Source organism: Schistocerca piceifrons, chromosome 4, assembly GCF_021461385.2.
Source record: "Schistocerca piceifrons isolate TAMUIC-IGC-003096 chromosome 4, iqSchPice1.1, whole genome shotgun sequence".
Lineage (NCBI taxonomy): Eukaryota > Metazoa > Arthropoda > Insecta > Orthoptera > Acrididae > Schistocerca > Schistocerca piceifrons.
Genome location: NC_060141.1, coordinates 161,163,197 through 161,177,610, shown reverse-complemented (window position 1 = coordinate 161,177,610; position 14,414 = coordinate 161,163,197). Strand labels below are relative to the sequence as shown.

Below are 14,414 nucleotides of genomic sequence, written 5' to 3'. Positions count from 1 at the left end.
GATACCTAAAGAAGAGCACCAATATGTTCGCAGTTTCTTGTAAAAGCAACCCAGTACAAACGTAACTGCCTCAGATTTACAAATAAGGTAAAGAAGCGCGAATTCTGTTGCTGCTGGACCATGATGTTTTTTTGTATGTCAATCCTTAAAACAGGTGGAAATTGAAGCTCAGGAGTACACTATTTGTTAAGAATTGCACAATTAATTGATTGCAGAAATCTCTCAGAACAATGTGTGTTGGTCAACTACCGCCTATAGTTTCCCATTTTCCTGTGTCAGAAAGGGAGAAACCACCATTGTGAGTATGCCTACAACAGACCTGGTGTTCGCCGTGCCTAGCTGACGTGACGTCACCAACAAGCGCCGAGCCCTTCCTTTGAGTCGGTGTTGGTAGCGCTCGACAAGTTGGGAATCGCTGCAGGACAATAGCCAGGCGAAAACAGTCGCGCCGGCTGCAACGAAAGCGGCGGCTGGCGAAACCTCGCACCACGTGACGCTGAGTGTGCCTGCTGGCGCGTCGCCAGGGCCGCTTCGCTTCCCAGTAGCGGGCGCCCCGCGTGACGTCAGCGATAACGTGACGCCGCGCCGCGCCACGCCGCCGTACTTATCACGGGCCTCCCGCGACGCTGGGCCAGTACTGCGAGTTCCGTTGCGCTGCCAACTACGCCCGCCTACGTGTCACTTCGCCTGCTATTCTCCCGGCTCTAAGGACCAGCGACCAGGTGAGTGAACTCTGCACGCCCCTCGGACCCGGTCCAATCCGCCTCGTAGTCGGCCACGTATTCATAGACGTTCCTCTCGCAAGTCCCCACGCCCCTTGTCTGTTTGTTGCTGCCCAGCGTACCAGCTCTCAATGTCGTCGTTACAGTAGTTTAGTGTCTGACAGTTTTGAAACGCAAGTCTAGTGCGGTTGCTCATGTACGATTTCCCCTTTCAGTGTCGCCCACCAATAGTAAAGAGTCGCGCTTTATCAGTAGTTACTGAAAGCAAAATTTGTGCTATACAGCGTCATGTGTAAAGTAATTGTCGGCTGGTTTCCTAATACTGTGAAAGTAGGTCAACGAATAATGTTAATTACTACGTCCTCAAAGTAGTCAGCGAAGAACTTTCTCGAAGCTATACCTTTGACATGGTTTGTTAGCAGTTTACACTAACCATAATACCTTTGGGTGTACAGCAATTCCGATGTTCAGCGTATTGGCACCGCTATTGTGCCAAACACTCAAGCAGAGAAACAGCTGTTCTTAAGATCGACACAGACGTTGCGTTTGTTTTCTTCAGGCATACGAATAAGCTTGTTTGTAACTGTGGCGACAAGGTTTCCCGTCTCTACCGTTACGGCACGAAATTTTCCATTCCGTGGGGTGGGGGGCTTCGCTGACGTGTGTGTGCTGTCCTTACTAGCTGTAAATGTTACCTTCTTGTTTTTGCGTGATGTGGGCTTAGGTGGGCTGCTTCTTTCTCCCAGCAAAGTCATACGTAGTATCGGATTTCTTATTTGCTCAAACATGTTGCCCAAATACGGTGAAGCCATATATAATAACACAGGCTATACTGACGTCAAATTTGTGCGTTGTTGGACATACCGGCTGGGAGGGAGGGGGGGGGGGGGGCGGGGGTGGAGGGAAGGTTAAGGTGAAATTCGTATCATAAATCATAAGATTTAAATAATCTGAGAGTTTGATTGTTAGAAAGAGATTATTAAGAGTTGCGTAACAGTTGGAAAGAAATTGTAGCGTTTCTGATCAGAACCTCGATAATAGTTACTCGTGCAACAGAACGGCTTCACGATGATGGACTTGACATACGAGTGTAACGAGGCACTTGGAATTTGTGTGGTATTTAAAAACATAATGTTCTTAATAACTCTGTGAATCTACTCAAAGAGAGGGTCCTCTTTCTCTCTTGAGGTGAAGGCAACATCTAACAGTCTGTAGCACCGTAACGCTATTAACTATGTCCACACGGAAGAAGCTAGAGCATGAGTGAATCACGCTGAAATTTGCTTGAAAATGATACAGATTTAAAGTACATTTTTTAATTTCTAGCTTAACAATATTTTTATGCCGATATTATATTGTAAATTTTGATTGGGAGGGGGGTGCGGTGAAGTAGACAGCAACTGAAACTTAACATTGAACTATTCTTACTCAATGTGGAATGACATCTGAGCCGGCGAATACGTCATCTAACCTCCTTACATTGCTACAATCCTTGAGGAACTTGTTGAAACTTTAGGTTTTGTCAGCTGATGGAACTCTTCAATGTTAAAAGAACATTTTTCTTACCCAAAACTCCCAGAGAATCAGGGAAGTCAGTACAGTAACTTCTAGAAAATCAGATTACGTGGCTACAATTTATAAAGCCGAACTCCAAAAAGGTCTGTCTAGGTATCACTTAAAAATTTGCAAAATTGGCAATCGAACGTATTGTCTCGAATTAAAGTAGTGAAAAACTGCTTATCATCCCTTTTTTGTCAGTATAGGTTGGCTACACAACTATATCCGTGTGTTTCTAAATAGCACAAGTAGATTCCCACACTCCCCCACCTTCCTGATGACTTCTGTGGCCGTCTGCGTCGTGGTGAAATATCAAGGAATCGGGGAAAGGTCTCTGCAGGAAAGAACGAGACGATGATGTGCTCGTTCAACCGCCTGATACCGGTTTCCACTGAAGCTTAATCTCAGTGATTTTGAGGACGCTTGCGCAAGGATGTTGGCGGGTGTCGTGTAGCAACAAGTGTCTGTGGGCGGTGTTGGTATCGAACGGCGCCCGCCACCGCACTGCGTCGCTCTCCTGAACCTTCCACAATGTCTTCAGTCAGCCTGGAGACGACTCTGCTGGTCCCTGTCCGACTTCCCTAATTCTTTGAATTACAGTGCGTAAGAAACATTTACACTGAACAGCAGTAAGTGTAGGTCGATGTACGATGAAGCGATATCGAATTATTAGTAGCCAACATTTTCTTCAGATAAAGTGGCCGTCATAGCTCCTCAAGCAATGTTCATTTATAGTAACATAACTGCACAAAACATCACTCTGTTGAAAGTGCGCCCTGCTGTTTTGGAGGCCTGTAAATGATGTCAAACTATTTGTGGTTATACAGCTCATATGTCAAGTGTTCTGTATTAGCCAGACAGTTGTATAGTGTATGCGCATTACGGAAGGTCGATGTGGAGACGAGACCTAATGCTATTACGTTCCGAAGAGTCCATGACTGTATCATCGATAAAGCTGCCCTAAACATGGATGTATCAACGCGAAGCATCCACCATGCTTACGACAACGCTATAACCACTCGCAGCCATATAGTACGTAAGAAAAATAGTCATAGAATGATTGTGACAGGGACCGTTGATCAAATCCGCACCTTGTCAGTGATCAATTGTTTCACACCAGAAGAGAAACGCTCTTCTCGGGAAATGCAGTTGTCTCAGCTGGTTTCCGAGCGGACATTGCGAAGGTTACTGCATGAAATTGCCGTTAGGGGCAGGGCATTTTGCAAAAGGCCGCTGCCCACGGCCGCAAATCAAAGAGCATGTCTTCAAAGAGCCAAACACAGAAACTAGACAATGGAGGTTTGTAATGTGTTCTGAGGAGTCGCGATTTTGCTTCCTTCCAAATGATACGAAGCTTCGACAACGCCTACAGCTCCATAAGACATTTTCTTCAGTGGTGGATGTAGTACAGGTCAGGGCCAAACATTGTTTGTTTTGTGGATGATTTTCGTACTACTCAGGTTACCATGAAAATTAAGTAGGGCGATTATTTGACCGCTGTCGGCGCCCTTCATAATTTGTATGCGGTGGACATTCCGGTCATAACTGACAGCAGCGTTTACGTTCCAGCTTTTATGAACAATCGGGCACCACAACTGGACTGCTAGATCATCAGATCTTACTCATACATAATACCTGGAACAATGAGAACAGCCGGTGAGGCGTAACTGTCAGCATCACACCCGATTTGTAGTTGTGCGACACCTAATCGTTTATGAGTGACTTCTCCTGAAGGTGGCATACGTGAAGAAACTCATGGAGTCTTTTCATATACAAATTGACGTAATTATCAGGGCAATGGGTGACGTTTCATGGTATTAGCGATGGTGAAGAGGACAGGGGAGGAATGTGAGGCGATTTTCTGATCCGGTGCGCTTACACACTTTCCGTTGCTGTAAATTAACCAAGCTTTAATTTTCTTCTATTTTGTCAAACAGCGTAATTTGCATGCTCTTGCCGTTATCACTCCGGTTCATGGAGTTCAGCGAGGTCAAGATACTGGGGACTGAGAAGGGAGGCTCCGGGCATAGTTTTCAGTTACCTTTGGTTACCCTAAATCACTCAAGGCAAATGCTGGGATGGTTCGATTCACAGGGAGCATAACTTCGCCAATTCTCTTGTACTCCATCCATTATGACTCTCTTAAAACATCTCAATATTCTAATGAAATAATCTTGAATATTAGCGACGCCAGTATGAGACGGTACAACTAAACTGTCGAAGTTTCAAACGACTCTGCAGCGGTCCTCCACTCTATGAAGACACCGCTGCAATGTCTGAGGGAACATACAGTTCTGTTACATTGTTTGATAATGACCTGATGCCCAAAATGATTTAGTTCGCATTGATACAGGTCTTGGAAATCAATTTGTTTCTGACAATATTTATTTCATTTTACGTTCTTTTCGGGCAACATCTCCCTCAGCCTGTCTCTTTACAAAAAGTGTAGCCGTTAGTCAGAAAGTACTCCCTTGATCATTCTATCCACACCACTCATTTGACGAGCTATGGCATGCTTTAAAGTTGTGCCTGTCCAGTAGCTCATTTCGTTTACGTGGTGCGTTGGAAAAAAAAGTGTGATGACGCACTTAATTTCTCCGCTCTGCATACATAGCGATTTTCTCAAACGTCGATCCCACCGGTGATCCTCCAGACTGACACTAATATACCATTTTCAAATCAAAATAAAACGTAGAACCGTAAATCACTCCTTTTTCAGTTAAATAACAAAGGAGACTCGCTAAATCTAGTAAAATGCAACAACGCATTCCATGACGGCACAAGTTTGTATGATGCGTTGTCCGATACGTGTGCAGCAAGTTAAAGACCTTTCAGTGGGTTTTTAAGTACAACAGTTTTACGGGGGAGGGAAGAAAACAAAAATGGGTTGACTATCATGAGCATTCCAAACAAGATGAAATTTTTTCAAATATAGACAGGGGCAGTATGTGGTGGTCCAAGCATCAAGTAGGTGCAAGTAACTGAACACGTGCCTTCGTAGTAGATGCAATGAAGAATTTTCAGTATTAGAAGATATTCAGACATTAAAAAGTGTCGCAGACCTAGAAACTTCCGACGTACACTGTATGGTCAAAAGTATCCGGACATTCCTATGTAAATTGGAAATGACGTTTAGATCTCAGGAGAGGCTTACCGCCAGTATAAAGAAGCAATAACAGTACAATTAGTCGATTAGGAGAGTTCCTTGACACTGAACAAGGACTACCCCATCTTCCGGGTCGTTGCACTAAATGCCTTTCCACCTTCCTTGTGTGTTGGCGGACGACGGGACGATGACGGTAGCATGGTTACGTCTGTCTTCGATTTTCGTCACGAAAGTGGCTTGTATTCTCAGTATGTTGATGAATTTTCCTTCTGAATAGGAATACTTCAGGTAGCGTAGGCCTCCGCGCCGCCCAGGTTCTCCCCGCCTTCCACTACATTTTGTCTGGTCTGTTGCGCTGTTTTGTTTCCCCTTCGCTTGTCTTATTTCCCCGGTATACCCGTTGTATCGTGATTACGATATACGGTGTGGGTGTCGGGACGGGTCTCTGGCGATTTGGTGCCCCACAACCAGTACCGGTTCCGGGACACTCCTGCTCTCCCTATTTCCACTCAACCCCTCATGTTATTTCCTCTTCCTACTGCCCTAACGTCCATTTTAACCTCTGTCTGCGCTTAACCCCTTCCCCTTGACTGGACTGTGCTTGCTGCCCTCCCTTGATTTCTGCTACCATGGGTCATGGGAGTGATGACCTTCCTGTTCGTTCCACTCCCCCAAACAAACAAACATGGACCAATCATTCGACGTCACCTGTATAATAAATCGATCAGAGATGTTTCAACCCTTCTAAAGCTACCAAAATTGGAGGTTGGTGGTGTGCTTGTGTAAAAACGAAGGAACAACTACAGCTAAAAACCGCATGAAATCAGCGGAAAGAACCGTTCGAGGGTTCCAAAGTACTGTCATCAGTCCAATTAACACTTACTGTGCGTAGGGATTTAGAATTGGGTATAATGACCAGCTATATACTTCTGTAGTTAGTGGTAAGCTACGCTACAGGTAGTGTAAAGAGCGACGCCACCGGACAATGGATGACTGAGAATGCTTGATTTAGAGTGATCAATATTGCCAATACGCTGCGTTAATCCGATAGCAGTATTTAGCATTGCCAGTGTGTGAAGAAGGTTGTAGCTTAGTCTTCAGTCCTGAGACAGGTTTGATGCAGATCTCCATGCTACTCTATCCTGTGCAAGCTTCATCTCCCAGTAGCTACTGCAGCCTACATCCTTCTGAATCTTAGTGTATTCATATCTTGGTCTCCCTCTAAGATTTTTACCCTCCACGCTGCCCTCCAGTACTAAATTGGTGATCCCTTTATGCCTCAGATCATGTCCTACCAACCGATCCCTTCTTCGAGTCAAGTTGTGCCACAAACTCCTCTTCTCCCCAATTCTTTTCAATACCTCTTCATTAGTTAAACTTCTGTCAAACGCAACGCCAACAATGAAGTACGGAGGAGATGGTATTAAGTTGTGGGGCTGTTCCTCGTAATTCTGTGTTCAGTTACTTTCGATGATATAGTGCATGCCTGCTAGGAGACTATCTGAAGGGTTCTGTAGAAACTACCTATCTTTAGTTGCTGCTGTACAACCATCAGGTATTAAGCTTACAGATTCGTGGGATGAACTCAACAGGCACCTGAAGATGTTCAACGCAGCCATAAGACACTATTAAAAGAACTGCTTCAGCAAATTTTAGGAGTGAATCTGACACACACTTGCCCAATCAATGGAAAATATTGAGCTCAAATAAAATGCAGAAGGTGCATGCACAAAGAATATTAACTAAGGCTTTTTAGAAATTTTGTTTAGTTTGAATCCTTATGTCCTGGAGTACACGCTTAGATAAAGATTATCTAGTTAACATTTATTCTTCCTATAAGAACGTTGTTCGTATGTGGGGTGAACGAGAACTCTGCTGACGAACCGACCAAACGCTCACAGGTGGCAATATGGACCACAACAAGATAAAAGTAAATTAAACATGGGCTCTAAAATGGATACATAAAGAACTATGTGCAGTTGGTCATTTTCAACTAAAGAAACACATTTATTCTACTGGGAAAGTGCCCACATCTCATGTTCATTTTTCTTATTTTAGTTCTTTATGAAATCTCTGGAAGTTTGTCGGTAGAGTTACGGTTCATCCTGCATGTTTCCAGTTCTTATGGTTAAATTTTAAGTTAGTAATGTGCTTAGATTTGAGAAATACAGCGCAAGCATTTCTGCCGATGCATGTGTTACCATTCTTTGTGGACATCGGACGAGGTGATAGGTGAAACAGCCAGATAATTATTACAACTGAAATATGTAATAAATAGTCTGCCAGAGGACGTGCAGTCTCCTCCCTTAAGCAGTACTTTACATTGCCTTTTTTGTTGTAAAATCCGGTCATAAGATGTTAATTACAAAATTCCTGCTGTTTTCCCAACAGAATATGGAGCCAAACAAGAGCCAGCCACCCCCATATGGGTTCCAGCCGCCGCCCACGCAGCCACCACCGTACACACAGACACCTCAAGCGCAGCCTTACGGCCCGCCCCCACCACAACCTGGATACGTCCAACAACACATCACAGGTATGTATCACCACATACCCATTTTTCATCGTCTGAGACTGGTTAGCGATGTATATTCCATGTACACCCCTGTGCTGTTCACGACAACGAAGCTGCTGGTAATTTTCCTCCGTCCTTAGAGCAACTAATGGCTTAGAAGCCCGTGAAGCAGTAATTTTTCTGGTTACGTAAAGTAAGACAGCGCGCTGCGCATGCTGAGGTGTCCTTGACAGGCAGAGTTCCTCGAGATGTGGACGAGGGACGCATGAATACTCGAGGGACTGAAGTAATGTATTTTTCGTAATGTCGCAAGAGACTGATCTCAACGGCCATTCTCCCATGCTCTGGACTGTCGATGCCTCTCAACACAATGGGCGAACAGTGCATAATTAAGCGTAGTTCTGAATAGCACGGAAGCAGAAAGCATATACGTGACTGCAACTTTTCTTATGGTCACAAAAGATCAGTGCCTTCGAACAGTAAGCAGAAATACGTGATTGCAAAGGAAACTAAAGAGTAGATACAAACAATCGGCACTTTTGAGTCCAATTTCTGTTCAAGTTTCGGAGGTGGAAGCGCCTAACATATTAGTTTCAATGAAATTTCTCCGTGCAAAATAAAAATGGTAATAGTAATAATGCGCTACGTCAATCTTTCACGCCTTCGTCCCTGCTTGGGACAAATTCCAAATCGTCCCTGCTTGGGACAAATTCCAAATTTGTTACACAAAGAGTTAAGATAGTTACACTGTGTTCACACTGTGTAATTACGTATTTCTCCCTTTTGAGGAAAACGTTATGAAGCTAATTGTCACACATGTAAAACGTAAAATTACTGTGAATTACCGCTTCTTTCGCTGTAGTAAAAAGTTGGTAATATGAAAAATTAAAACTTCGGACGTGGTTCAGACTGCAACCTAGAATGTAGCTCCGCCTAAAAATTGCTAGGTAAGGCCGTTCAAACGTTTGTGGAAAGCGTCATGCCACCTTTAATACAACCATCCGTAGTAAAGCACTGAGTGGTCAACCCAACATTCAAGATGGAGACAGCATTACCTCCCCCTGGCCTCTTTCATATGGTCTATGTTCATGCTACAACAGATTTCAATTACCCATGCTAATGCACATAAAAGTGCAATAAAGATTCCTGCATTCAGTTCTGCCTGAAAAACATGTCTTCTACTTCGTACTGTGCCAGGAAGTATTTTAAACCTCTTATCTCCATTTTTGCGACGAGATTCATAGTTTGCTGTACACACGGTGACAGTTCTTGCCAATGTCAATAAACTTCATCTGCTCATGTACTCGCGTTTGTCTCCCCGTAAGAAACACGAATACGGTGATCTGGAATGGGCATAATTTTCGGAAACTGGTTATAATACAAATCAAGAACATTCATTGATGAAACATAGCCAACCGGCTCCTTTTTAAGTACAACACCCAATTAGTACAGTGTGAGCTCTTGGCCCGTAATTTCAAGCCTTCTGACCGTGTACCTAATGGCTGGCATCCGATTATGGAGAGAAAGAAGCTTACTTCTGCCACGACAACATAAAAAACGAAACTGCAGCCACATTGCACTTAGCATAACTAATTCTTTACTAGCTAACGAATCATTAAATAGGCTAATGTCACTCGCAATGAAATATAACATCTGATACTGATTTATTAGTCTTTAAACGATTAAATAACACTTTTCACTTCGATTGTACTAATTTTAAAGTTACTGACAACACAATGTCCAGTCCGCCGGAAAGAGGCGGGAGAATGCAGAAAGTTCTAGAACGTACAAATAATCAGCTGACGTCTGCTGCTCGGTATTTATCTGGCAAGGATATCGATTGCGGTATTCTTAAAACAGTATCATACATCGACAAAATATATAAGAAAATTAAACTCTTTTTGGACGTTTCCTTCGGCCTGAATGATGTCGCAGAGAAAAATTTAAGTCCCACAGCACGAGAGACATTTAGCTCAGAGCGGAGCTACGCAATTGAACTGCGGCTCAGACATCCACAAGGATGCCTCAGACAGAGATAATCCCAGACTGCCGCTGAGAGCTACAACAGCAAGAATAGCTTCTCTGCTTTTGGCAACGACAATATGTAGTGTTCTTTTAATCAGGGTTCTTAATTTTTGATACTGTAGAGTCAAATAACGAAGTTTAAATTTTAAATACAACGGATCCTTTACACATAAATAGCTACTTTTAATCGATCTTAAGACATCAATGGGTCCTCAATACAAAAGTCATCATAGAATAATAATACGAAGTATCAATGCCAGTACTAAAAACTTAGCCGGTCGGGTTGGCCGAGCGGTTCTAGGCGCTAGTGTGGAACCGCGCGACCGCTACGGTCACAGGTTCGAATCCTGCCTCGGGCATGGATGTGTGTGATGTCTTTAGGTTAGTTAGGTTTAAGTAGTTCTAAGTTCTAGGGGACTGATGACCTCAGAAGTTGAGTCCATTAGTGCTCAGAGCCATTTGAACTAAAAACTTACATTTAATTTATGATGATTAACTCTCAAGGCCGTAAATATTCTCAGTGTCTCCGCAGCAAGCAATAACCACGGTAAGCCATCAGTTACAGTGACTAAATTCATCCATTACAAAGCTAAATTTATCACTGTTAAAATGCGGAAAGTTCAAAGTATCACCTATAAAACACGAGGACCATAAAGAACAGCCCTTTACTGAAGTTAGAATTACTGATACTACTATTATTTTCTAATCACTTAGCTTCAAAACGTGCTGGTATATTTATTCTTGCAAAAGACAATATTTTGATGATGATGATGATGAAATGGAATGAAACGGTGATTCGTGCAACCACACATTGCCTGACGCAAAGTAGGTACAAAAACAACCGTATACATATGGCTACCCCGCTAAATACAGAGTACCAAAACGCTATTACCTAGTTCTCCTCTCGAATTTCTAAGGCTTAAACTGATGCCTTGTCTTTACCGTTGCAGTGGTGGCGCCTCTAATGCTGGGCACAGACCCTTGTACAACTGAGTGTCCCGCGTGTCGAGCTACCATAGTGACCAGGACGTCGTCGAAGCCATCCACAAACACGCACTTGCTGGCGCTGCTGCTGTGCATATTCGGGTGAGTAATTGTGGTTATCTTGCGACAGCTTAAAGCGTTCTGTGGCACACACCTAGATTACTAACACGCCCGTGATGTTGACCTCACCAGTAAGGTTAAACACGTACACTAGTGAATACCAATGTCACGAATCACATTGTTTGCAGACTCTGCACCTTTATTGATGGGTCGTGCCAACGTGCGCAGTGTAACATAGTAAAAGACGAGATATGAAATTGTGATTAGTCTTCTTACTAAGGGATTCTTCTTACATTTAAACGTTTCGAAGCTGTTATAAGCTGTCACGTTACGAAATCATTTATCCTAACACACATTGTAGTACTGAAAGAGTCCTTAGGATCGGCCTTACACAAGATGTAGTAATTAATGATGAGCAACTCTTCGCTGTATACTGAATTCATTTCAGGAACTCTAATTTCCGTCTGTCCATTCAAATTCCTGCTTCACCTCGCTTGCTGAAATAACTTAAAGATAACACCAGGACAAGCTTCACGATCCATAACATGTTTCTTCCTCCATACTCTTCAGCGTAGCTTGTTTTTTCTCCTCCAATTTCCTTCATGTTCAAAACAATTAGTCCTGTAATTAAACCTCTCGAACAAACGCTCACAAAATGACGTGAGATGCACACTGTGTCCATGCAACTTGTTCGTAAATATGCAGGGTCATATCCTAGTCAACGTATACCCATCGTAACGACATTCACGCCAATATCCGAGTAGAAATCTCGTGTGAAAAAAGATCGCAGATCAGTACGCATCGTTATTTTCACATGCTTCTTCCAGCTTTCTATTTCACCAAACTATAATAACCTAAACGTTAATGCGAAATGAAACTAAAAGCATCTCTTCTTTTTTCTAGTTGGTCAATTTTCCATACGATCATCCTAAATACGGCACTCCACAGTAAGCAGATTTCTTTTTGAAAGAGTAAAGTAAAGTTTGACCAGTACGAACGTAAATAGATTACTGGGAATGTACTTAGCAGACTGATAAATCAGAATAATCCGAAGGAATTATATTTTGCCCAAAGAGGATAATGCTTACAAAAGCAGCTACCTATCAAATCTTCGGCCAGGGACCCTTATAAAGTTTGTATAGCGGAGGAGACAGAGGAAATTGAGAGAAGAGCTGTACGTTTGGACACTGGGTTGTTCATTTAGCGCGGCAGGGTCACAGGATGCTCAGAAAATTTTCAATAATAAGTGTTGTGCATTGCCAAGGGAATTTTTTTGATATGAATCTCCTTCCACTGCCAAGAAACAGGAATATTGCTCACTCTGTCTTCGATTTAGCATAGTGATCATGACTATTGAATCAGTTCAGTGGCATATGTAGGGGTAGCGACAATTTCTTCCTGCATAGCACCCACAATGTAACAGGAAAAGAAAGAAACGATTTTCAAATGAATATGAAAAATCCGCCTCGATTGCACAAACTACCTAGTTCAGTGGAGAGCGTGTGTCCATCGTACGTTAGCTGGGGGCGAGGCAGTACACACAGGGTTGAGATAAGTAATATTATTGACTTGGTACGTATGTACCGTGTATTTGTAAAAAAAATTTTGTGGGGACTTGCCGCTATAGGTGTTGATTTTAGCCTTTGGATATGCCTATTTAGGCAAGCTGTTTTATATTTGTTCTGAAGGCTTCGTTACCCACGCTGAAACCTAGGTAAACACCAGGTAGTTTGTGCAATCGAGGCGGATTTTTCATAGTTATTTCGATACTTAAAAATGCTGACGCGCTGCAGTGCTGAAAGTTCTTAGGTTTTCAGTCATTTCAGTACCCAAAAATTGGTATTTGTCATGTACAACTCAGCCACTGAGAAACTGATGCTGGTCGAAGTAGCCTACAATCCCTACTTCCTCATACGCTATTCATTTTATTTCTTACACTACCTGTAGATAGAGATATATTGAACATTTGCGTGACTTTCGCATGAAACACACTATTCCGACAAAACCACTTGCTATTTAAATAATACTTCAATATTCACAAAGAGATGCAGGGCAGGGTTCCATTGGATCGAACACTAGATGGTTCCACAAATTCACTGTGCGTCTACTTGCCTTCCGTACAAATATCACTGACTGGAAGCTCCTATCCGTTGAAGCGTTTACAACAGGGAAATGAAACCTGCGCTGTGTTCTATTGTGTAAATGCCTGTACGACAGCAGTTGACCTCACTTGGGTGTTGCAGGCTGTGGCCGTGTGTGTGCGTGCCCTACTGTGCCGAGTGTGCGTACGCAGTCGACCACTTCTGCCCCAACTGCAACGCCTACATCGGCCAATCGATGGCGTAACGGCGGGCTGCACCGAGCCTCCGGTCTCGTTCATGCCTGTCACGTCGAGGGTGGGGACCCATTTCCGCTCCGAGAGGGCTGCGTGCTGAATCATCTCCGGCCACGCTGCGATACACTCCCAGGGCTTGCGGCTGCGAGCCACCGGTACTATTCACGTACCGTCTACGTGTGCTGATTCCTAAGTCGTACTGCATATTTATAAGTCAAAGTGTTGTATGTATTTATTCATTTTGTAAATATTACTATTATTTGAAATAAATACTGTATTATTGCTAAAATGGCAATGATGTTCTTCAGACAGTGTTGAATGGCTTAGTTATTTCGTAGCACGCGATCATAATTGCTGTACCTCAGTATGATGTGGGGAATGAATATTTTAAGGTTATAATAATCGCTCAGGGAAAATGACATCACAGAATCTTTCACTGGAATGTGTTACGCATTTTTTAGAATTATTCCCCTTCGTTCTAATATTCAGTCCGGAAACTGGTTTGATGCAGCTCTCCATGCTACTCTATCCTGTGCAAGCTTCATCATCTAAAAGTAAATACTGCAACCTACATCCTTCTGAATCTGCTTAGTATATTCATCTCTTTGTCTCCCTGCACAATTTCTACCCTCCACGCTTCCCTCCAATACTAAATTTGTGATCCCTTCGTGCCTCAGAATATGTCCCACGAAGCCATCCCTTCTTCTAGTAAAGTTGTCACAAATTTCTCTTCCCTCCAATTCTATTCAATACCTCATTAGTTTTGTTATCTACCCATCTATTCTTCAGCATTCTTCTGTAGCACCACATTTCAAAAGCTTCTCCTCTTGTCTAGATTATTTATGGTCCACCTTTCACTTCCATATACGGCTAAACTCCATACAAATACTTTAAGAAACGACTTCCTGACACTTCAATCTATACTCGATGTTAACGAATTCCTCTTCTTCAGAAACACTTTCCTTCCCATAGCCAGTCCACATTTTATATCCACTTCGATCATCAGTTATTTTTCTCACCAAATAGCAAAACGTCTCTCCTACTTTCTCATTTCCTAATCTAATTGCATCACCATCACCCAACGTAATGAGACTACATTCCATTATACTC

General features: G+C 42.9%; 1 protein-coding gene across 1 annotated transcript; it reads left to right on the top strand.

Annotated features, from left to right (window-relative positions):
* Positions 1–584: 584 nt before the first annotated feature.
* LOC124795387 (lipopolysaccharide-induced tumor necrosis factor-alpha factor homolog) lies at positions 585–13,599 on the top strand. The gene is made up of 4 exons (XM_047259401.1): positions 585–722; positions 7,777–7,921; positions 10,876–11,011; positions 13,213–13,599. The coding sequence occupies exons 2-4, from the start codon at positions 7,780–7,782 to the stop codon at positions 13,313–13,315; spliced, it is 381 nt and encodes a 126-aa protein (XP_047115357.1). The 5' UTR covers positions 585–722; positions 7,777–7,779; the 3' UTR covers positions 13,316–13,599.
* The last annotated feature ends 815 nt before the right edge of the window (positions 13,600–14,414 follow it).

What these genes read in the sequence shown, in the direction of transcription:
- LOC124795387 (XM_047259401.1), top strand. Translation starts at nt 7,780, where the DNA reads ATGGAGCCAAACAAGAGCCAGCCACCCCCATATGGGTTCCAGCCGCCG. An exon ending in CGTCCAACAACACATCACAG is followed by an intron (nt 7,922 to 10,875) that starts GTATGTATCACC and finishes TTACCGTTGCAG; the next exon opens with TGGTGGCGCCTCTAATGCTG. An exon ending in CTGCTGCTGTGCATATTCGG is followed by an intron (nt 11,012 to 13,212) that starts GTGAGTAATTGT and finishes TGGGTGTTGCAG; the next exon opens with GCTGTGGCCGTGTGTGTGCG.